The sequence below is a fragment of the Sinohyriopsis cumingii genome, chromosome 17 (genome assembly GCF_028554795.1).
Source record: "Sinohyriopsis cumingii isolate HCF-2022 chromosome 17, ASM2855479v2, whole genome shotgun sequence".
NCBI classification, from domain to species: Eukaryota; Metazoa; Mollusca; class Bivalvia; order Unionida; family Unionidae; genus Sinohyriopsis; species Sinohyriopsis cumingii.
This window is the reverse complement of record NC_142977.1, coordinates 60,204,639-60,228,399: the sequence shown is the minus strand read 5'-3', so window position 1 is coordinate 60,228,399 and position 23,761 is coordinate 60,204,639. Positions and strand designations below refer to the sequence as shown.

Sequence of the window (23,761 nt, the reverse complement as noted above, 5' to 3'; positions counted from 1 at the left end):
CTTGTTGGTTCGTCATTTTGCTTTGTTACTATTCCACATTAATTTCCATGCGCCAGTATGTAAATGGCTCAACTTTCATGTGAATGGTGTAGCTAACCATGTGTTTGTAGTGCTCTACTTTTATCATTAAAGCCGTCTTTCATGTTTAAATCATAAGTGTGTATTATATTGATTTAATCAAAGCTATGAAAAAAAGAAACTAAAAAAAGAAAACAATCAACCTATCAAGCCTTGTTTCCTTTTAATGAAAAATGTTGATGTTGTTGTTGTTGTTGTTATAGGGTTTAACGCCATTTTTCAGCACAAGATAGGCTATACATGGCGGCCAGTATTAATGGTGGAGGAAGAACCCGGGAAAACCCCGGAAAGAACCACTGACCCACGAGAAGCTACCGGCAAGCTTTCTCACATATCCACATTGGCCGAGCCCGAGACTCGAACACAAGCAGACAGAGGTGAGATGGCAGTGATCCGTGACAGAGAGCGCTTTAGACCACTCGGGGCCCCAATGAAAAATGTATACCTCTCTTTGTATATCATTGATACAGTATACGTACTATATATACATACATACACACACATACAAGTCTCATTGCAAACAACATAGACCATCACATAATGTGCCTGCAGATCACGGTCAATGTTCTTCTTGTTCTTCTGATTAGTACTAACAAACTGCATAAACCCAGATGATCCGCTGGCACAGTAAGTGATGGCAGATGAGGATCTATGCAGTTTACCATTGAATTCAACTTATAAGTGAGTGCATAAGGTACTGTTTGGGATGAAGAAATAATAAATAATGAACAAATGACAAGGCTTTTGTTTCTTCTCAACACTTTTAATTCAGAAGTAAGACTGACCAATTATAAATCATGACAGCAGTATTAAGAACAAGATGGGATAAGTTTATGAATGCGAAAACAGCCCTCCCCTTCCTATTATTAGAATCAACGTCATTCTGTAAAAGGATATTAGGATAAATCTGACAACTATCCAAAAATGGGTCAGGAGACTAAACTCTTTAACAAAAATAAAATACAGATTTGTGCTTTGTAAAAACACCGTTAACCAAACAAGTACTGTATATACAAAGGATTATAATTTTTATAATGGGATTAAAATTTAATCAAGTTACCTATGTGCACCTTTAAACGTGAAAGACAATTTGTATTTCTCTACCATTCATGGTTTTTACAAAACTGTACCATCATGGTTTGAAATAAAAAATCAATGTTCAAAAATAAAGGGGAAAAATTAAATTGCAATAACAGCCTGATAACTAATCCACCTAGCTAAATAACAATACAAAATAAGCATAGTTAATGTTATTTGTTTACTGAGCTAATTTTGCTTAAGCATCTTTACAATGTTTGTGCAAAGAAACCAAAACGTTTAGAAGTCTATGAAAGTGATAACAATATTAAATATTAATACAAAAAGGATACTCAAATTTATTTTACCTATCACTAGATAGTTTTGCCTAGAATTACACACTTCCAAGGATTTGTTAAAAAAAATACACAAGTCCAAAAAGGCAAAATCTATTTAAAAAGAAAGAAAAAAAGAAAATTGTCTCAAATTCTAATCAGGTCATCTACATATTAACACAAATATGTATACCAGTTGATTTTTCTACACTTTAAGCCATTTCTGCTTAAATATGCTAACGTTCTTTTTGTCAATAAAATCTGAAATCACAAACATGCAAACAAAACTGAAAAAGTTCAGAAGAAACCAGAACAGATCACATCCTAGGATTCCAGACCTTCCAACCCTAACAAGATTGTCTCAGAAAGGCAGCTGATTTTTTTTTTCTGTAAGATTAAACACTTGCACAAACTTCAGTTACAAACCCTATGCAGCTCAATGGCTTGATGCTAGCTCTCATCTTGACATAACTCTTGGATTTTTTCATCATTTCACATTATAGCAATTGTATCTCCCGCCATGTGACATACTCAAATTCACATGTCCAATAAACATAATTGTGTCCCTTCCTGCTTTTATTCAGAACAATCTGAATATTCCTTTTCATTCTTTTGTACTGATTAATAAAAAAAATTTAAATTATTATTTTTTCCTTTTGTTTTTAATATGTATCAGTAGCTGGACACCATTTTTAAAAACTTCTGTAATCAACAGTTAGATCATGCAGATGCTTTTCATGGAAAATCATGTGCAGTTTAAAGTGTCTGAGGTACTAAGATCTGCATAATTCTACTAATTAAAAGCTAATGTAAAACCCGGATCCTAATCAAACATGGACAAACCAATTATCAGGATTTTACCACAACAATCATATTTCTGTAGTCTTTCCTTTTATTCCATCAGTCAGTAATTTAAGGATCAGTTTTGTAAGACTTATGGCAAAATCATAGTGGTTGGCACGTCTGGGATTCATCCAAGGTAACTAAATATAAAATATGACCTGGTTTGACTCCATAGCAAGTCAGCTATCTTGATTACAAGAAAGTGTAATGGACGGACAACATAAAAACAATGTCTCCCTCCCTGGGGGTAGACATAACAGGGGCAAGCACATGTATAAACAAATGTAAACATTTACATGACACTGGATACAAAACAATCTTGTAAACACTGGACAGTTGTACTTATAAAAATCAGACAAAAAGGATTTTGTAAGTACTATCAGTTGTTATAAAATAACGTATATCAGTCCTGATGTAAGTAATACAGCTCTAATTTCCTTTTTTGTTTCCAACAATTTCAACTAGCTTTACCTGCTATAAGCAATGTTTTTTTACATATCTAATCATGAATGCCTCTTGTGACACATATTCATGGCTTACTAAATAATCATAAAACACTGTCTATCATAACAGTCCTTCAAACTGGGGTGGGTGGGGAGAATGGTCATCTCACAAAGCTATAATAGCAATTACCTGCATACAAAATCTTAATGTGAGAGTCAATTTGTATATTACACTTAAATGTTTATTTTCAATTAAATTCCATGGATAGAAACATGCTTGGAAACAGTGATTTTTGCATGCATGGAAATAAACACATTTCCATTGAACCATGCTTCAAAAATTAACCTCTACATGGATGGTAAAAAACTGTCCCCATATACTGGTCTTTGTAACCATGCCAGATAATTCATTATTTATGAAGTACACTTTCGTCACTTTTTAATATGACTGAGGTTGTATGAATTTTTGCTGCTGCTGCAAGCATTGAGGCCTAGAAGAAATTTGTTTTGATGTGTCTCAGAGTCACTTTAGCAGTTTTCAAAAACATGTGATTTAGTTGATAGGACATGATGCAGATGGAGAGTTGACGCTTTATACATTAAACGATTAAACGCTGGATTTGGCGTGCGTGATGTTGTTGTTGTGGGGTTTAACGCCACTTCTCAGCACACAATAGCACATACATGGCGGCCAGTATTAATGGTGGAGGAAGAACCCGGGAAAACCCCGGGAAGAACCACCAACCCACGAGAAGCTACTGGGAAGCTTTCTCACATACCCACATTGGCCGACTAAACGATTGAAGAGTAATTACATAATTACAATTATCACTGATGACTGGATGTAAAAGATACTGACTGAGTGGATCTTTGTTCTAGTTAAGGGCTTAGTCAAATTATGAAACCAAAATTGTTACTCCCTCACATTGGTCCATTTTAGTGCATTCTCAAACACTGATACGGATGGCACTTTTCTGCTAATGCAAAGTTTTACACCAAAATGCAATATTTCTAGTCTCGCAGACCCCTAGGAGGGTCCTTGAAACTTTTCCATTCATCAGCTTTCTGACGTTTGATAAGGATCAACAGGAAATATACTCCTTATATGTGTAGCCAGGCCTATGCAACCATACCCCAAATATTTTGCCCAAATATATTAATCAAATCCTTTAACTGAGACAAATCTGCTGATATTAAAACCACTTAATCTACATTTTGCACACATTTAGGACTTGAATCCACACATTCTATTTTATGCACATAAAATGGCCTTCTTGAATGTTTAGAGTACCATTGGTTACCAAAAATATGTGACTTTCCTTCCCATGTATTCTCAAAGAATTTAAACATTTCTCAATTACTTCAATCTCTTCAGGAATTTCCAATATGAAATAAGTCGAACAGAAAAGTGGAAAATGAAATGAATGTAAATATAATGGCAACATCCACATGCATTTATCTCAGTCAAGATCCTTTTTGCAGTGTGTTTTGTTGTTGTTGTTGTTAGGTTTAACGCCATTTTTCAGCACTAGATAGGCTATACATGGCAGCCAGTATTAATGGTGGAGGAAGAACCCAGGAAAACCCCAGAAAGAACCACTGACCCACGAGAAGCTACTGGCATGCTTTCTCACATACTTACATTGGCTGAATCCGAGACTTGAACCCATGCAGACAGAGGTGAGATGGCAGTGATCCGTAACGGTGAGAGGTTTAGACCACTCGGCCACTTGGTGCCCTGCAGTGTGTTTTGTTTTAAAGGTAGATTTGGCAATGTGACACATATAAGACAGTTGCTAGTTGTGAAAACAGACAACAGCTTCACTAACTAGGCAGTTTCTAACTCATTAGCACTAAATCTGTCTTCATATCAGAAACAGAGTTCATGGCCACCACTGAGAATCTGTGCATGACAATTTATGGAATTCAAAGAGATTACAAGTATTTCTGCAAGAAATAGAAGAGAAAAAAGATGACACTGCAGTTTCATGTCTGGTGAAATTAAATACCATATTTTACTGAATTATCCTTCTGTAAACTGAAACAAATCATAGGCAATTCCATCCAGGGAATCACTTTCAATACTATCACAAAATTAATCTGAATTTTAGTGACATCTATCTTTTTTTTAATTCTTTTAGGGGCTTTGCAGCTCTCTTTAAATTCTGGGCTATAAGACTGTTAAAGAGTTGCAACTCTCTTTGACTTTTGGGCTATAAGACTGTTACAGAGTTGCAACTCCCTTTAAATTCTGGGCTATAAGACTGTTGCATAGCTGCAACTCTTTTTGACTTCTGGGCTATTAGACTGTTACAGAGTTGCAACTCTCTTTGACTTCTTGTCTATTAGACTGGAATCATACTTTTGAGGATCCACATGCTCCACCAGTACTGTAATGGGCCACTTCAGAACATGTCATCATCATATTCCACTACATCTCTTTTGTCTTTGTGAGATCCTTTCTGAGAATTACTTGAAGCTGAAATAAAGTGCCAGGAATTTTTATGAAACAATCCGACATTATAAAATCTACTATGAACATAGCTATTCCATGCTGTAAAACCTTTTATGAGATTAGTGATTATATTTTACACAACCTATTATGAATTCAGCAATTGCATGTTATAAACTCTAATATAAATTCAGCGATTCCACATTATAAACGCTATTATGAATTTTGTGATTCCATGTTATAAACTCTATTATGAATTTTGTGATTCCATGTTATAAACTCTATTATGAATTTTGTGATTTGATGTTATAAGCACTATTATGAATTCTGCAATTCCATGTTATCAACTCTATTTATGAATTTAGCAATTCCATGTTATAAACACTATTATGAATTTAGCAATTCCATGTTATAAACGCTATTATGAATTTTGTGATTCCATGTTATAAACACTATTATGAATTTTGTGATTCCATGTTATAAACTGTATTATGAATTTTGTGATTCCATGTTATAAACTCTAATATAAATTCAGCGATTCCACATTATAAAATCTATTATGAATTTTGTGATTCCATGTTATAAACACTATTATGAATTTTGTGATTCCATGTTATAAACACTATTATGAATTTTGTGATTCCATGTTATAAACTCTATTATGAATTTTGTGATTCCATGTTATAAACTGTATTATGAATTTTGTGATTCCATGTTATAAACTCTATTATGAATTTTGTGATTCCATGTTATAAACTCTAATATAAATTCAGCGATTCCACATTATAAACTCTATTATGAATTTTGTGATTCCATGTTATAAAACCTATTACAAATTTGGACATTCCATGTTCAACTTCAGGATATAATGTTATGCCTGAATGGATCCCAAACTGTACATGGATCAAATTAGAATGTCTCCTTAGAAGGTAGAATTATTTTGATGAAAGGATCATGCAATTTCCAAATTCTTAATTACAGCATTATGCATGAATTCAAAACTAATAAAATGTAACAACTATTATTGTATTTATTTATGAGAGCATGATCCTGAAATGGTGTTTAAAATGTTTATCTCTTTTGCAGCAACAAGATTTTATTTTGTTGTTGTTGTTGTTGTTGTTCTAGGGTTTAACTCCATTTTTCAGCACTAGATAGGCTATACATGGCGGCCAGTATAACTGGTGGAGGAAGAACCCTGGAAAACCCAGGGAAGAACCACCGACCCACGAGAAGCTACTGGCAGGCTTTCCCATGTACCCACGCTAGCTGAGCCTTGGACTCGAACCCACACAGACAGAGGTGAGATGGCAGTGACCAGAATGGTGAGCGCTTTAGACCACTCGGCCACTCGGGGCCCCACCAGATTTTAAAATGTAAGATAGTTTAATTTTTTAATACAGTAACACCTCACTATTAAGACCAATAATCAGAATGGAAGAAAGCGATCTTAATTGGGAGGTGGTTTCTTTTTTGGAGGATACTTTGATAATTTTCATAGTGAATGGCACTTAACAAGTGATCTCTCATGACTAAAGACCACTTATAAACAGCAACCACTTTTGTTAAGCTGTAATCCTCCAATATGAGACCAACTCCCAATTATGACCTCTGACTGGTTTATCTTAATTGTGGTGTCACTCTGGAGTCATATTACAGAAATCAGGAAATTAGTATAGATAGGTACAGATATACACCCAACAGAGCCGTGTATTAGAGCTAATTCCTGTGTTGTCATGTGGGTGTGTATGCTATGCATGAATGCTTATACCATATGTTCCATTAATTTGTGGGTGATGTGTGCATGGTCAAGGGGGTATAGTAGTTAGTGTGTGCAGGCATGTTTATCTTTTACTGTAACCCATAGACCCAGGTTCAAATCTCAGGAACGAATTAAAAATTCCCTAACATATATAATATCATTTTTACACACTCTATCATTTCATTGTATAAATTAATATCAAAACCCGTCAAGTAGGATCCATGGATAATATTTCTCATTCTGTCTATTATTGAATGTTTGTGATTTGGATTTTTAACATAGCTTTAAAAAAATTTCAGTCATATCGCTATGATTTCTGCAGTGTGACAGCTTATAGTGATGTCTAGCACTGGGGCATCATGCCAAAGACATGCAGCACAATGTCCCACCCAGTCACATTATCCTGACACCAGGCCAACCAGTCCTAACACTAACTTCCTAGCGCTGAGTGCCAAGCGAGGCAGCTGTTAGTACCATTTTTGTAAGTCTTTGGTATGACTCGGCCAGGGATCAAACCCATGACCTCGGGCTTACGAGGCAGACATTCTAACCACTAGGCCACCAGAGCGGTCTAGTACTCATTTTGCAAATATATATATATATATATATATATATATATATATATATATATATATATATATATATATATATATAAAGCTATAAAATCTCTCATCATTTTCAAAGACCAAGCTTAATGTTTTCATTAAATTCCTTTTATTTAGAAAACTCCCTCCCATTTTAAAATGGAGGGTATAATTTCCTACCTAAATTTTCATTTCTTGGATAGACCATGCATGTTAAGCATTCTACAAAATGATTTCAAAAATATTTAAGCGTCAAAATCTGTACATTTCCTGTAATATATATATATATATTTGTCAGTTGTGAGGGGAATAATTCTTATTTGGTTGCATCAATTCAGGAGAAATGCATATAAAGATTAAGAATCTGAATTCTTATTAAGCAAGACAGCTAAGCTGTTATATCCCTTGTCATATATTAGTTGCCTTTATTAACAAATCATTCCCTTGCAGACAAAGGTTAATAGATTATTACCTATAGATGACCATGATGTTGAGGATGGATCCTGGTTGACTTGGTCAAAAGAAGGCTGTCTCCTAGCCATGGAAACCTGCAGCTGAACGCCATCTATCATTCCACCATTCACCTTCAGAAAACAATTGGTTGATAGAATGAGAAATTTTAAAAAAACGTATTATATCAAATCTATTCTAACAACCTTGTAGTTATAATCTATGTACTCTAGAGAAAACAGTTACAATATAAATGTTCTAGCAATGACTCCTATAATCTAAGTCAGGGGTGCACAACCTTTTCCAGCCATGAGCCAGATTACAATTTCTAAGACCACATGAGGGCCACAAACACTAATTTCTTTAATATAATTACTGTTCACAGGCCAGATTTCTATGTTTTTTTAATTTGCACTGAGAGCCAGACAGAACACATTCGCAGGCCAGATCTGGCCCACAGGCCGGTTGTTGTGCACCCCTGATCTATGTACTCTAGCAGCTGACACATATTAATCTAGCAGCTGACACCTAATATCTAAATGTTCTAGCAACTGACACCTATAATCTAAGTGTTCTATAGCACCTGACACTTATAATCAAAGTGTTGTATAGCAGCTGACACTTATAATCTAAGTGTTCTAGCAACTGACACCTATAATCTAAGTGTTATATAGCAGCTAACACATATAGCCTAAGTGTTGTATAGCAGCTGACACCTATAATCTAAGTACTATAGCAGCTGAAACTTATAATATAAGTGTTATATAGCAGCTAACACATATAGTCTAAGTGTTGTATAGCAGGTGGCACCTATAATCTCATTACTATAGCAGCTGACACCTATAATCTAAGTGCTACAGCAGCTGACACCTATAATCTAAGTACAATAGCAGCTGACACCTATAATCTAAGTATTATAGCAGCTGACACTTATAATCTAAGTGTTCTATAGCAGCTGACACTTATAATCTAAGTGTTTTAAAGTAGCTGACTCCTATAATCTAAGTACAATAACAGCTGACACATATAATCTAAGTATCATAGCAGCTGACACCTATAATCTCATTACTATAGCAGCTGACACCTATAATCTAAGTACTATAGCAGCTGACACCTATAATCTAAGTACTATAGCAGCTGACACCTATAATCTAAGTACAATAGCAGCTGACACATATAATCTAAGTATTATAGCAGCTGAAACCTATAATCTAAGTGTTCTATAGCAGCTGACACTTATAATCTAAGAACTATACCAACTGACACTTATAAACCAAGTACTGTAGCAACTGAGACCGATAATCTAAATGTTCTATCACAGCTGACACTTATAATCTAAGTGTTCTAGCAACTGACTCCTATAATCTAAGTGTTCTATAGCAGCTGACACCTATACTCTAAGTACTACAGCAGCTGACACCTATAATCTAAGTGTTCTACAGCAACCAACTCCTATAATCTAGTAACTATAGCAGCTGACACCTATACTCTAAGTACTATAGCAGCTGACACTTATAATCTAAGTGTTCTAGCAACTGACTCCTATAATCTAAGTACTATAGCAGCTGACACCTATACTCTAAGTACTATAGCAGCTGACACCTATAATCAAAGTACTATAGCAGCTGACACTTACAATCAAAGTGTTCTATAGCAGCTGACACCTATAATTCTAAGTAATATAGCAGCTGACACCTGTAATCTAAGTACCATAGCAGCTGACACCTATAATCTAAATACTATAGCAGCTAACACCTATAATCTACATGTTCTACAGCAACCAACTCCTATAATCTAAGTGTTATATAGCAGCTGACACCTATAATCTAAGTACTATAGCAGCTGACACCTATAATCTAAATGTTCTACAGCAACCAACTCCTATAATGTAAGTACTATAGCAGATGACACCTATACTCTAAGTGCTATAGCAGCTGACACTTATGATCTAAGTGTTCTATAGCAGCTGACACCTATAATATAAGTACTATAGCAGCTGACACTTATAATCAAAGTGTTCTATAGCAGCTGACACCTATAATCTAAGTACTATAGCAGCTGACACCTATAATCTAAATGTTCTACAGCAACCAACTCCTATAATCTAAGTACAATAGCAGCTGACACCTATAATCTAAGTACTATAGCAGCTGACACTTCTAATCTAAGTGTTCTATAGCAGCTGACACCTATAATCTAAGCATTATAGCAAATGACACCTATAATCTAAATGTTCTATAGCAGCTGACACTTATAATCTAAGAACTATACCAACTGACACTTATAATCTAAGTACTGTAGCAAATGAGACCGATAATCTAAATGTTCTATTGCAGCTGACACCTATAATCTAAGTAATTTAGCAGCTGACACCAGTAATCTAAATGTTCTATAGCAACCAACTCCTATAATCTAAGTACAATAGCAGCTGACACCTATAATCTAAGTACTATAGCAACTGACACCTATAATCTAAGTGTTCTATAGCAGCTGACAACTATAATCTAAGTATTATTATAGCAGCTGACACCTACAAGCTAAGTGTTGTATCGCAGCTGACACTTATAATCTAAGTAGCAACCAACTCCTATAATCTAAGTACTATAGCAGCTGACACCTATAATCTAAGTACTATAGCAACTGAGACTTATAATCTAAGTGTTGCACAACAGCAGTCACTTATAATCTAAGTACTATATCAGCTGACACCTATAATCTAAATGTTCTAAATCAACCAACTCCTATAATCTAAGTACTATAGCAGCTGACACCTATAATCTAAGTACTATAGCAATTGACATTTATAATCTAAGTGCTGCATAGCAGCTGACACTTATAATCTAAGTACTATAGCAACTGACACCTATAATCAAAGTACTATAGCAAATGACACCTATAATCTAAGTGTTTATACCAACTGACACTTATAATCTAAGTACTATAGCAAATGACACCTATAATCTAAGTACTACAGCAACTGACACGTATAATCTAAGTACTAAAGCAACTGACACCTATAATCTAAGTGTTCTTGCAACTGACACATATACTTTTATAATGTATGTAGTTTATCAACTTTGACACTCAGAATCCAAGTATTTTTTTTCTTTAAGCAAAGAAAAAGAATGGCATTTAAATGTCTGTAACAATTTCTTATGTGTATTCTTCATTATTTCCACTTGTATGCTAACTGATTGATTGATTGTATTTTTATGGTGCACCAGCACTGTTAGGCTATTTAGCACCATAGAAATGGTTATATGTAGGACCATTTAAAAGTGATAAAAGGTTTTTATCAACCAGCGATAATTAAAAAAAATGGTTAAAAGTAACATGATAAGATGGTAAGGATAATATATAAAGCTTCCCGATCAATGAGAATGTGAATGGTATAAGTTAATAAAGATTTAGATGAAAAGGTACTGAATATAAAGGATAGTAGATACATTACGTACAAATGCTCAAGATGATAGCAAAAGTTATATCTTAGAATAAATGTGCACTTCTTTCAGATTATTTATAACACAAGAGATGTTTATTGTATCAAAATGATCCTTCATGTCATGCACATTGTAGTACTGAGTGCACGTAGGTTGAAGGTCGAAACACTCTATCACAAAGTGTTTAACAGTGAATGGTTCATTGCAAGAAATGCACTCTGGTGGGTCTTTGCCTTTTAGCATGTGGGAGTAGGTTATATAAGATTAACCATTTTTAATTCTTGCAATGTCTACCTCCTCCCTACAGATGGTTCTGTATGAAGGAGTCGATTTTCCTAGGGTTGGCTCGACTGCATTAAGTTTGTTAATCACTGCATCATTTCATGATGCCTGTCACTTCTGATGTAAATACTCTTCGATACTAGGTTCAAAATCAGTATAAGGTTATCTTAAAATCAGATGGTTCTAGGGATAGACCATTTTAGCAGCATGATCTGCTTTTTAAATGCCTTTAATACCAATATAGCTGGGTAACCAAAAGTACACTATATTGTGGGAGGTACTCAGCTCAGTACTTTTTATGGAAATATTGGTTAGTAATGTGTTTTCCAGTTTTCTGTTGTGTAGTGACTGAAGTACTGATAGTGAGTCAGAGAAGACGATGCTGTTTAAAATACATTTGCTTTTGATATATTGCAAAGCAGGTTCTACTGCTCTGGTTTCAGCTGAAAAAATCGATGTACTATTTGGTAAGTGAACTTTTGTTGTGTTTTCCACTAATGAAGACTCCATCAGTATAAATTCTTGTGTAGTTTATCAGTTCAGTGGGGAGTTCATGATAAGAGCTGTGGAAGATTTTTTCTATCGTGTAGCATAAAAAGTACTTTTGGTTGCTTAAGTAGCCAGGGAGTTGTTTCGGATATGGATATTTTCTGAATTTTAGAAAGATCAATTTTTATAGGAAGGTATGGTGTTTGGTTTATTTTTGTATAAGGTTTTGTATTTGGGTTGAAAAACAGCTGAAAAAGCTGGGTTTAGAGTGTTTGATCTTAATATGAGAGCATACTGTATGAAAAGCATTCCTCTATGATGTGATAAAGGTGGCTCATTCACTTCAGCAAGAAGGCTTTCACACTGAGATGTCTTAAATGCTTCCAGAGCGTGTCTTATTCCTTGATGATAAATTGGGTCAAGCATCTTCAAGTAGGACTTTCTAGCTGAACCATAAACAAACATTGTCCAGTTTGGAGCGAATAAACGTTCTATATAAATTGAGGATGACTTTTCTGTCAGCATCCCAGTCAGTGTGCGCCACTACTTTAAGTAGACCATGTGATTTCTAGCATTTAGCTTTCAAGTTCTTGATGTGTGGAATAAAAGTCAGTTTTTTGTCAAAGATAATAACTAAAAAATTTGTTTCCTCAACACTGACAAAATCATTTGTCAACACAAAATGTCCAATGTGTGTGATGTCATACAGTTTTTTGACACCAGTTAGGATAGACAATTCATGTTAACACCAAAGTGTATCAGTTTATTCCATTATTGGGATATTCGTGTTTAAGGATTATTATTGGATGCAGAAAGTCCCAGATTTACTGTAATGTATTAGAGACCGGAGATTTGCATCATCTTATTTGGAACAATAGACTAGAGAAGACGTAAACAAATTTTATTAAAAGTTGAAACTGCATCAAATAAGATACATTAACTCATTTAAGCTACTTTACCAGGTAAAAATGTTGTCGTAGGATAAAATTCTCTCACTTGGGAGAAATGATTATGTCCAATCTTTTCTGTGAACAGAAATAAGTTTTTTATTCTATAAGTTAACTTTTAAACAACACTTGTATATAGGGCACATTCTGTGTTACAGATATACCTCCCACCCACCCCCCTTGCCAGCTATCAACTGACCGATACCCTTAGTTTTAGTTTTGTTGTTGTTGTTCTGGTCTGGGGGTTTTACGACATTTTTTCAGAGCATGATATGCTTGCTATATCCCTTTGGGGTAAATTGACCACATTCAGACAGATGTGATGACTGGTTTCCAATTCCATTCCAGGAATTGATTAAAAAAATGGTTCAAAAAATGGCTGCCAAGATGCTGATAGTAATAATAAAAACAGAATGTTCCAGAAGGTTGGGTTAGGAAAACTTTCCCACAATCACAGCCAGTCAGTAAAGAAAATACTGCACACAAATTTCATGGCTTATTTGGACCAATCAGAATCACACAAAATGTTGTAACATCAAAAATATTAAACTGCACACACTCTAGGTAAAGTGTACCGACTATGTGATAAATATATATAGATGACAAACATATAGAGATATATAAGAAGGTGACATTTTATATGACAGACATACACCCCTATATGATTACTTGCTGTATTAAACAGCCCATCTATGGCTAAGAAACAAACTTCACCTACTGGCTGTATTAGCCATGATGTTTACAGGCAAATGTTAAATGAAGATTGGAAGGAATCCAAACTGGTGATTTCTATATCTCAGTAGTAGTTGTACCAGGTTTGACTTGAATGCAAATTATGAATGTACAGCTAATTACTTACCTCTTGTATAGCAAGGTCCGCTGATTCTGTCTTATCAAATGTTACAAATCCACAACTGCAAGAAAGGAGAAATTCCAATGAAATATATGGCTCACATGTTGCACTGCTTAATACAGACACATGTATGTTTTCACCATCCACTTAATACAGACACATGTAGGTTTTCACCTTGACCTGACTGTGTACCACAAATGGGAAGGAATGCATGGATATCAAAGAGCAAAGCTTTTAAATTCTACAGTTAAATATGATTACTAACATTCCAATAGTTTGGGAATTAACATTTTATACCCATAGTAAAAACTTTAAACAGAATCTTAACCATGACCTTCAAATGACATTGACCTTGTATGGGAGTGAGGGCAAAGGTGTATGGATATGAAAAGGCTTAACTTCCTGATTCTACAAGCCAAGTATATCATCTATTTCTGGAGAAGAAAATAAAGTCCATTTCTTTTGTCAACAATCACTTGTGCTGCAGTTGAAAGAGTTATATAGATTAGTCAGTTCGAATAGAATTGAGCAGTTTGATATGTATCAACACAGCATTAAATTACCTCAACATATACACATGCATGAGTACTGAATTATGTATGTTCTTTACCTTTTCTTACATAACTATTTTTACTGGTGTTATCTTTTATCTTTTATTTTATAAACAGTGTACAGAATCAAACAACTTTATGTTTTATATTATGCCTTACTGTATTTAATTTTATACATTTATTTGTAATGGTTAATTTTCCTACATTCTTTTCAATTCTTAATTTTTACAATTCTAGAAATTCATCTTTAGATGTCACAATATTACCACTATTTTGCTGAGGTGCCATGAATTGCTACTAAATACTACCTCATTCTTTCAAAGAACATTGGAGTAATATCATCTATCTAATCACAATTAAACTCAAATTTGGACAATTTAGAAGCATCCATATTATTGGGGGAGGGGTGTTATACCAAAAACTAAAACAAAACAAAAAATAATAAAATTAATAAACATAGAGTTGGGAAGTACATGGATACAATGAATCAGGGGTTGCAAATTCAATCAGGAAAGTGAATGTACCAAGTACTCAGCCAGTCAGGCAAGTGAATGTACCAAGTACTCAGCCATTCAGGCAAGTTAATGTACCAAGTATTCAGCCAGTAAAGCAAGTGAATGTACCAAGTACTCAGCCAGTCAGGCAAGTCAATTTATGAAGTATGTAGCCTATCAGGAAAGTGAATTTACCAAGTACTCATCCAGTCAGGAAAGTGAATGTACCAAGTACTCAGCCAGTCAGGCAAGTCAATGTATGAAGTATGCAGCCTATCAGGAAAGTGAATGTACTGAGTACTCATCCAGTCAGGCAAGTGAATGTACCAAGTACTCAGCCATTCAGGCAAGTGAATGTACCAAGTACTCAGCCAGTCAGGCAAGTGAATGTACCAAGTGCTCAGCCAGTCAGGCAAGTGAATGTACCAAGTACTCAGCAATTCAGGCAAGTGAATGTACCAAGTACTCAGTCAGGCAGGCAAGTGAATGTACCAAGTGCTCAGCCAGTCAGGCAAGTGAACGTACCAAGTACTCAGCCAGTCAGGCAAGTGAACGTACCAAGTACTCAGCCAGTCAGGCAAGTGAATGTACCAAGTGCTCAGCCAGTCAGGCAAGTGAATGTACCAAGTACTCAGCCAGTCAGGCAAGTGAATGTACCAAGCATTCAGCCACCGGTGCATCTTTTAGACCTTCCCTGATCAGTGGAAATGACACAACTACCGCATCGACTACAGTATAAGACATTTAGAAAATGGCTTGCAAAACAGGAAGGAATTATATATCCTAAAGGAAGTGAAATGTCCAACACAGAGGGCACAAAGCCAAAAGTTAATAAATTGAAGCTAACAATCTCTACTTTAACTCAATTGGTGAAATTACAAACAAAACAAAACACAGAAAAAGAGGACTGCAATGATTTGTCTGTGATTCTTCATGTCTGTCATACTTTATGCATCTATAATCTATCAAAATCATCATTTTTTAAACTTTTGGTACAGAATACTTAATTCTTAATCAATTTTTGTAAGTTTTGTGCTTTAAAAATGATAACTTTTAAAAACATTTTTACTTTAAATTTTATGTACATCAAAGAAATTAATTTTTGGAACAAAATAAATGTTTTTCAGTGATACTTAGCTGATCATAATAACTTAGGAGCACATCAACTACTTTGCAAGCACAGCCCTCACAGGCTGCATTAGTAACAAATGTCCTAGAAAGTCATATACTTCCTATGTGAAAGTCGGATGAGAGTAGTCTCTCAATGAAATGAGCTATTAATGCCAAATCCCAACATTTATCAATAGCTAAAGGAGAAGATTTGCACACTTTTCTACAGATGTAACTGTCGAAAGGGATTGGGAAACTATATCCATTACTTCAACAATTGGTTTCTTTTTGAAAGCATTACCCAATACATATTACCTCTGGAGAATGTGTGCATTTGTGTTTTCAGATTTTTAATGTAGCTTTAAGAATTTGAGTCACATTAATACTATGTCTGTAGTTTGACAGTTTGTAATGTGTGTGCGTGTTTGCATTATTAATGTAGCTTTAACAATTTTTCAGTCATATTGCTATGATGTCTGCAGTGTGGCAGTTTAAAGTGCTGTCTAGCACCAGGGCATCATGCCAAAGACATGCAGCATGATGTCCCACCCAGTCACATTATCCTGACACTGGGCTGACCAGTCCTAACATTAACCTCTTAATGCTGAGCACCAAGCGAGGCAGCAGCTAGTACCTGTTTTACAAGTCTTTGGTACGACTTGTCTGGGGTTCGAACCCACAACCTCTCATATGAGGCAGAAGCTCTAACCACTTAGGCCACTGAAACAGCTTCAAATCATGTGTGACATACAGGCTGTGATCAGCACCAGTTTATGAATAGATGCAATTTGGATACTGGATTTCACTTCTGTAAACTGACACAAAGTAGTGTAACGGATGTCATCACAAAGCTGCTGAATGTTCCCAGAAGGTAGCTTGATGTACCACTGGACAGGTATAGGTCCCACCATATCCAACTGAGCCCTTGGGAAAATAATGTAAAGTAAGACTTCAGCATCTTGTCTCTGACTTCCATACAATGGCTAGGACAATGTCAGTTTGGAAACAGTTGCATTTAAATGCTACAATATTGATGATACGCACATGGAAAGTATTGGTCCTGGGTTAGTTTCTCATAAGCTGAGCAGATAACACAATATATCCAGGATGATACATCCTGAGTATAAATTAAACGAGCAATATCTCTCACTTCTGGTTGGCCCAGTTCACTTGCATCCCACTTCCAAGTCCATATGGGGTTCTTTTGATACCTTTGGTGCTTAGGTGATGAGTCCAAGGAATATAAAGATTGCAAGAGAAAGACTGATCTTGAAAGGAAGCCTATCTTGGCATAAAAGCAGGAGAATGACACCCTTGAAAGAGAGCCTATCTTGGCATGAAAGCAGGAGAATGACACCCATGAAAGGAAGTCTTTCTTGGCATTAAAGCAAGAGAATTACCCCTTTGAAAGGGAGCCTTTCTTGGCATGAAAGCTGGCAAATATCCCTTGAGAGGGAGCCTTTCTTGGCATTAAAGCAAGAGAATGACCCCATTGAAAGGGAACATTTCTTGGCATGAAAGCAGGAGAATGACCCCCCTGAAAGGGAGCCTTTCATGGCATGAAAGCAACAGAATGGCCTACTTGAAAGAAAGCCTTTTCTTGGCCTGAATGCAGGAGTCACCCTGAACTATCATGGTGGAACTGCCAGTAGTTCAGGTCAACCTACAAGTCATGTATATCACTGATACTTCCTGATGTAGCAAGGGATAGGAAGCAGGTCTGTACTATTGGATAGTCAAGGAAGTTCTGATTGCTTTATTCAACAACAGAAGATTCCATTTCAGATGAAGTGCCGAAGCCTTTGATAAGGTTATAGATCTCGTTGTTCTAGCCTATATCCCCCCTTCTATGAAGATGGAATGTATCTAAAATTGTGGAATGGTATCTCTTGAAAGTGACTGGGTTAACTTTTCACCTCTTAGAGATCAAAGGATAAAGTATGTTACAGGTAGCACCCTGGGGATTGAGTGAGAATGTATTTTGTCTCGCACAAATGGAAACTTTAATCTCCTTTTCCCCAAATTAACTTTAAATGGCATTCCACCACTTGTTCCAAAAATCCTATTTTGGGTACAAGCTTCTAGATATGACCCAAGCATTTAGGTTCAGCATTTCTTGGTTGTTGGTTTAAACCCAGGCCGAGTCATACCAAAGACTTTAAAAAAATGGTACTAGTGTCTGCCTCGCTAGGCGCTCAGCATTAAGAGGTTAGTGTTAGGACTGGTCAGCCATGATGTCAGGATGATGTGACTGGGTCAGACATGATACTCTATGTCTGCGGTATGATGCCCAAGTGCTAGACACACTGCAGACATCGTAGTGATATGGCTGAAAAAGTTGTTAAAAATAGGTTAAAAATCCAACACACACATATACACATAAACACACACATACATTTCTGGGTATATATGGCACACCTGCATTCATGATTGCTTGAGCTGTCTGCTAGGACACGCAGCCTACTTGGGGACAAAATCTGCTAAGACATTCAGCCTGCCTGAGGACATAGTTTGCTAAGACATTCAACCTGCCTGTGGACTGAGTCTGCTAAGACAGTCAGTCTGCTAGGACATTCAGCCTGCCTGAGGACATAGTTTGCTAAAACATTCAACCTGCCTGGGGACAAAGTCTTCTAAGACTATCAAAATCAGATTAGAAACATAAACTCTACAGTGTTCACAAGCTCAGCCAATCAGTCTTGAGGATACAAGCTTACATACTAAATCTGATCAGAAACATGTGTTAATGGATGGAAGGATGCATGGATGGATAGATGGAGAATGAGCCATGCCATAAGCTCATTGGGCTTTTGGCGAGATGAGCTAAAACTTGGAAACCCCTTGAGAATCTAGCTTTTGGAGGATTTTTTGTTGTTGTTGTTGTATGGTTTAATGCCATTTTTCAGCACAAGATAGGCTATACATGGCGGCCAGTATTAATGGTGGAGGAAGAACCCGGAAAACCCCCGGAAAGAACCACCAACCCACGAGACGCTACTGGCAAGCTTTCTTAAATAACCACATTAGCCGAATCCGAGACTCGAACTGACGCAGACAGAGGTGAGATGGCAGTGATCCATAGCAGTGAGCGCTTTAGACCACTCGGCTACTCGGGGCCCCCGCTTTTGGAGGAAAAAGGAACATACGATTTAGACAGGCTTGATATAGGGATATCCTGATTTTAGAGCACTGCTGTTTCTTTAAGACCAACTTAAGTTTACACTATGTCACACCATGCAACCTGCTTCATGACCAACTCAAATTTACACTGTCACACCATGCAATATACTTTAACACTAACTCATGCTTACACTATGTCACACCATGCAACCTGCTTCATGACCAACTCAAATTTACACTGTCATGCCATGCAATATACTTTAACACTAACTCATGCTTACACTATGTCACACCATGCAACCTGCTTCATGACCAACTCAAATTTACAGTCACACCAAGCAATATACTTTAACACTAACTCATGCTTACACTATGTCACACCATGCAACCTGCTTCATGACCAACTCAAATTTACACTGTCACACCATGCAATATACTTTAACACTAACTCATGCTTACACTATGTCACACCATGCAACCTACTATAAGACCTACTCAAGGTTATACTGTTACACCATGCAACCTACCATAAGACCTACTCAAGGTTATACTGTCACACCATGCAACCTGCTATAAGACCTACTCAAGTTTATACTGTCACACCATGCAACCTGCTATAAGACCAACTCAAGGTTATACTGTCACACCATGCAACCTTTCATGCTCTTGCTAGATAAGAACTAAACATGTTTTATTGGGGGGGGGTGTACTTTCAATATACTATTTTGACTATCACTTGTTAATTTGTCAGGAATGTGTGCAAATTAATCTTTCAATAAACATCAATACTGGTTTAGAAAACTCCACTCCTGGGATCTGAATTTTGTGCCAAACACTCAACAAAAGGCATATGAATTTATTAAATGTTACACTGATGCATATGAAGGATTCTTTTTGTCCTATACTCTATCTACCCTTTACATATAGGTTTCAGTGTATAGACTTGCCATCTAGAGGCCTCTATTACATATAGGTTTCACTGTAAGACTTACTGTCTGCAGGCCTCTATTACATATAGGTTTCACTGTAAGACTTACTGTCTGAAGGCCTCCATTACATATAGGTTTCACTGTATAGGCTTACTGTCTACAGGACTCCATTACATACAGGTTTCACTGTACAGGTTTAATGTCTAAAGGCCTCCATTATATATAGGTTTCACTGTACAGACTAAAAGTCTAGAGGCCTCCATTACATACAGGTTTCACTGTATAGGTTTAATGTCTAAAGGCCTCCATTATGTATAGGTTTCAGTGTACAGTTACAGTCTATAAGCCTCCATTACATACAGATTTCACTGTACAGACTTACAGTCTAGAGGCCTCCATTACATACATGTTTCATTGTACAAACTAACTGTCGAGAAGCCACCATTGCATATAGGTTTTATTGTACACACCTATTGTCTGGAGGGCTCCATTACATACAGGTTTTATTGTACACAGTTACTGTCTAGAGGACTCCATTAAATATAGGTTTCACTGTACACAGTTACTATCTGGAGGCCTCCATTGCATATAGGTTTCATTGTACATAGTTACTATATGTAGGCCTCCATTACATATAGGTTTCATTGTACATTGTTACTATCTGGAGGCCTCCATTGCATATAGGTTTCATTGCACATAGTTACTATCTATAGGCCTCCATTACATATAGGTTTCAGTGTACACACTTACTGTCTAGAGGCCTCCAAATTGATGTTCACGATTGTGCCGATGTTTGAGAATGCCTTCCTTAAAATATCTTCTGTAATTCCAAAACCACGGACATAAACTGTATGACCCTTTTTAGGTGGCTCTCTGTCCCTTTCTGGTCTTTCTCTGCGTTCATCATCTGGAACAAGAAATGCTAGTTATTTTTTAACTATAAAATGGGGAAATCACTAGAAAAATGTCTCTGAAAATTATACACTCTTTCAGTCAGTAACATTCAACTGGCAGGCTAACGCCACTGAAAAGGTTTCGATTTGGTGGTAAAATGCCATGTGGAGAAAACTATACCCTCATTTTTTTAAACACCAAATTCTGAATTGTGGTTTCCGAAATATCTGGCCTAAAGCGGTTCTGGTGCAGATTTTGAAGAGTTTGTAAAGTATATTTGGGAAAAACACTGAGACTCTTTATCTAAGTTACAGAGCACAAAACTAATTAATTTTAAAAGTAATGAACATTCATTATTGGAAGAACCTCAATCCATGGCAGCCCATCTTAGGTCCAGGCAACTCATTTCTGGAACAAAGACATTACTGACTTTCGTTTTCAAAACTGTACATAAACCATGTTGTTCGTAAAAGCTGGAAATCAGCAGATTTCTTCTCTTCATTATGATTTATTTTATGTCAACTAGTTTCATCAAAACCTTTATTATCCTGGTAGTCATTAAAAATATCTATCAAATTAAATAACACTGCATTTTTTCTTATGAATGAAACAGATAAGTATTAACTGGTCCTCAATTCTAAACAGACCAAAACTTTCTATATTAGAAAGAAAGAAAATTTTGTATTAGATTCAAATTAAAGTACATATATAATCACATACAAGTTGAGTCAAAAGGCAAACAACATAGACCCTGACATGCAACCCCATAATGTACTGGCAGATCAAGGTCTGTGGTTATTGTACTGATTACTCCAAACAAATATAGACCCAGACATGCCATCCCATAATGCACTAGCAGATCAAGGTCTGTGTTTATTGTACTGATTACTCCAAACAAATAATATAGACCCAGACATGCCATCCCATAATGTACAGGCAGATCAAGGTCCGTGTTGATTGTACTGATTACTCCAAACAAACAGTATAGACCCAGACCTGCCAAAACATTATCCAACAACAGATCTGGGTCTATGCAGTTAGGCATGCTGTTTCTCCTGATTTATAAGCAAGTATGTTTATAGTATTTCTTGTATAAAAATTGGTTTCTATACTGCCTTTTCCAAAAAATTTCCCATTGTTCAGAACCTTTCATAAGTACCTAGAGAGCAAAGCATTTAAAAACTTCATACTTATCACTGATTTATTTTAAACAATTATATGGGCTATACAAATACAGAGAAAGATAAAACAAAAAAAGAATGAACAAATCAAAACAACAAAAGATGAAGAATATAAATTATATAGGGTCCATTATAAAACATAATTTTAGCAACATTATATTTCACAAAGCATTTTTTACAAATTATTTTAGCAAACCTTGACTTTGTGATTAAATATAAATTTAATCTCTTCCAGAAAAATTCTTTTAAGTGCTTCTTCAACGCTTGACCAATTTTAAACTGTGAAATGTGAAATCATCTTTAATCTATAATCAGTGTATTTACTCACTAGAATCCAGTCTTTCCCCTTTAACAAAGTTTTCATATAAACCTCTCATCCTTCCTCTGGGACGCTGAAACAAAAATTGAGAACTGTATTAAACCTTTTTTTATTGTTGTGTGTAACCAATTAAAAGTAAAACAACTGAAATCAGGGCTCAAATTTTAAACTACAACTGCCCCCACCCTATCCCACCAACTGACCAAGAGAAAATCGTGTGACTAGCTTTTTAATCATTGCTTAGAAGAAACTGATCATCCTTACACACCCAATGGTTCTCAGTTACATTTTTTGAGGTCTGTACATGTAAATCAAGTACTCACTAGTACACACACTAGTTGGAATGATAGTATGTGGTAGCCTACTGGAGGCCTGTACACACAAGTAGAGGCCTGGACATTTACATGAAGTATGCTCAATAGTTTGAATGATAGTGTGAGGTAGTCTCTTGAAGGCCAGTACATGTATATCAAGTACACTCACTAGTTTGAATGATGGTGTGAAGTAGCCTCTTGGAGGCCTGTACATGTATAAGTAGAGGCCTGTACACATACATGAAGTATTCTCACTAGCTTGAATGTCAAAGGGAGGTAGCTCCCTGAAAACCACTACATGTACATCAAATACACTCACTGGTTTGGAGGACAGCGAATGGCAGCCGCTTGAAGACCACTACATGTACATCAAATACACTAACTGGTTTGGAGGACAGATTCAGAAAGAATTATGAAGGCCTGTACATGTTCATCAAGTACACTCAATGGCTTGGATGACAGTGTTTGTACATCAAGTATAGTCCCAAAAATGTGTCAGAGGTAATTTACCTAAACTAATGGAAATTAATACATCATTTATACATTGATACAAAGCAAAAATCAAATGTTATACGTCGTATGCACATTTTGTGTAAATATAAAATTTAGGATGCATTATTTTTGGCAATATGCATAATATGCGATTTTTAACCAACAGATCTATAATAAATGAATATAGGTACCATACTGTAGAAGAAAATTATGGGCAATTTTAACTGTGAATATAGGTAACATAGTGTAGAAGAAATGAAGGGCAATTTTAAATGTGAATATAGGTACCATAATGTAGAAGAAAATTATGGGCAATTTTAACTGTGAATATAGGTACCATAATGTAGAAGAAATGATGGGCAATTTTAACTGTGAATATAGG

The 23,761-nt window shown here is 35.9% G+C and overlaps 1 protein-coding gene across 1 annotated transcript in view; it reads right to left on the bottom strand.

Moving 5' to 3' along the window:
• Positions 1–820: 820 nt before the first annotated feature.
• Positions 821–23,761, bottom strand: part of LOC149779049 (negative elongation factor E-like) — a 47,057-nt gene continuing 24,116 nt past the window's right edge. The window contains exons 6-10 of the mRNA XM_089939618.1: positions 22,583–22,646; positions 20,930–21,086; positions 13,982–14,036; positions 7,987–8,098; positions 821–5,195 (exon numbers count right to left, since the gene is read on the bottom strand). Coding sequence (XP_089795744.1) covers positions 5,122–5,195; positions 7,987–8,098; positions 13,982–14,036; positions 20,930–21,086; positions 22,583–22,646 — 462 coding nt within the window. The 3' untranslated portion in view covers positions 821–5,121. The remainder of the gene's footprint in view (positions 5,196–7,986; positions 8,099–13,981; positions 14,037–20,929; positions 21,087–22,582; positions 22,647–23,761) is intronic.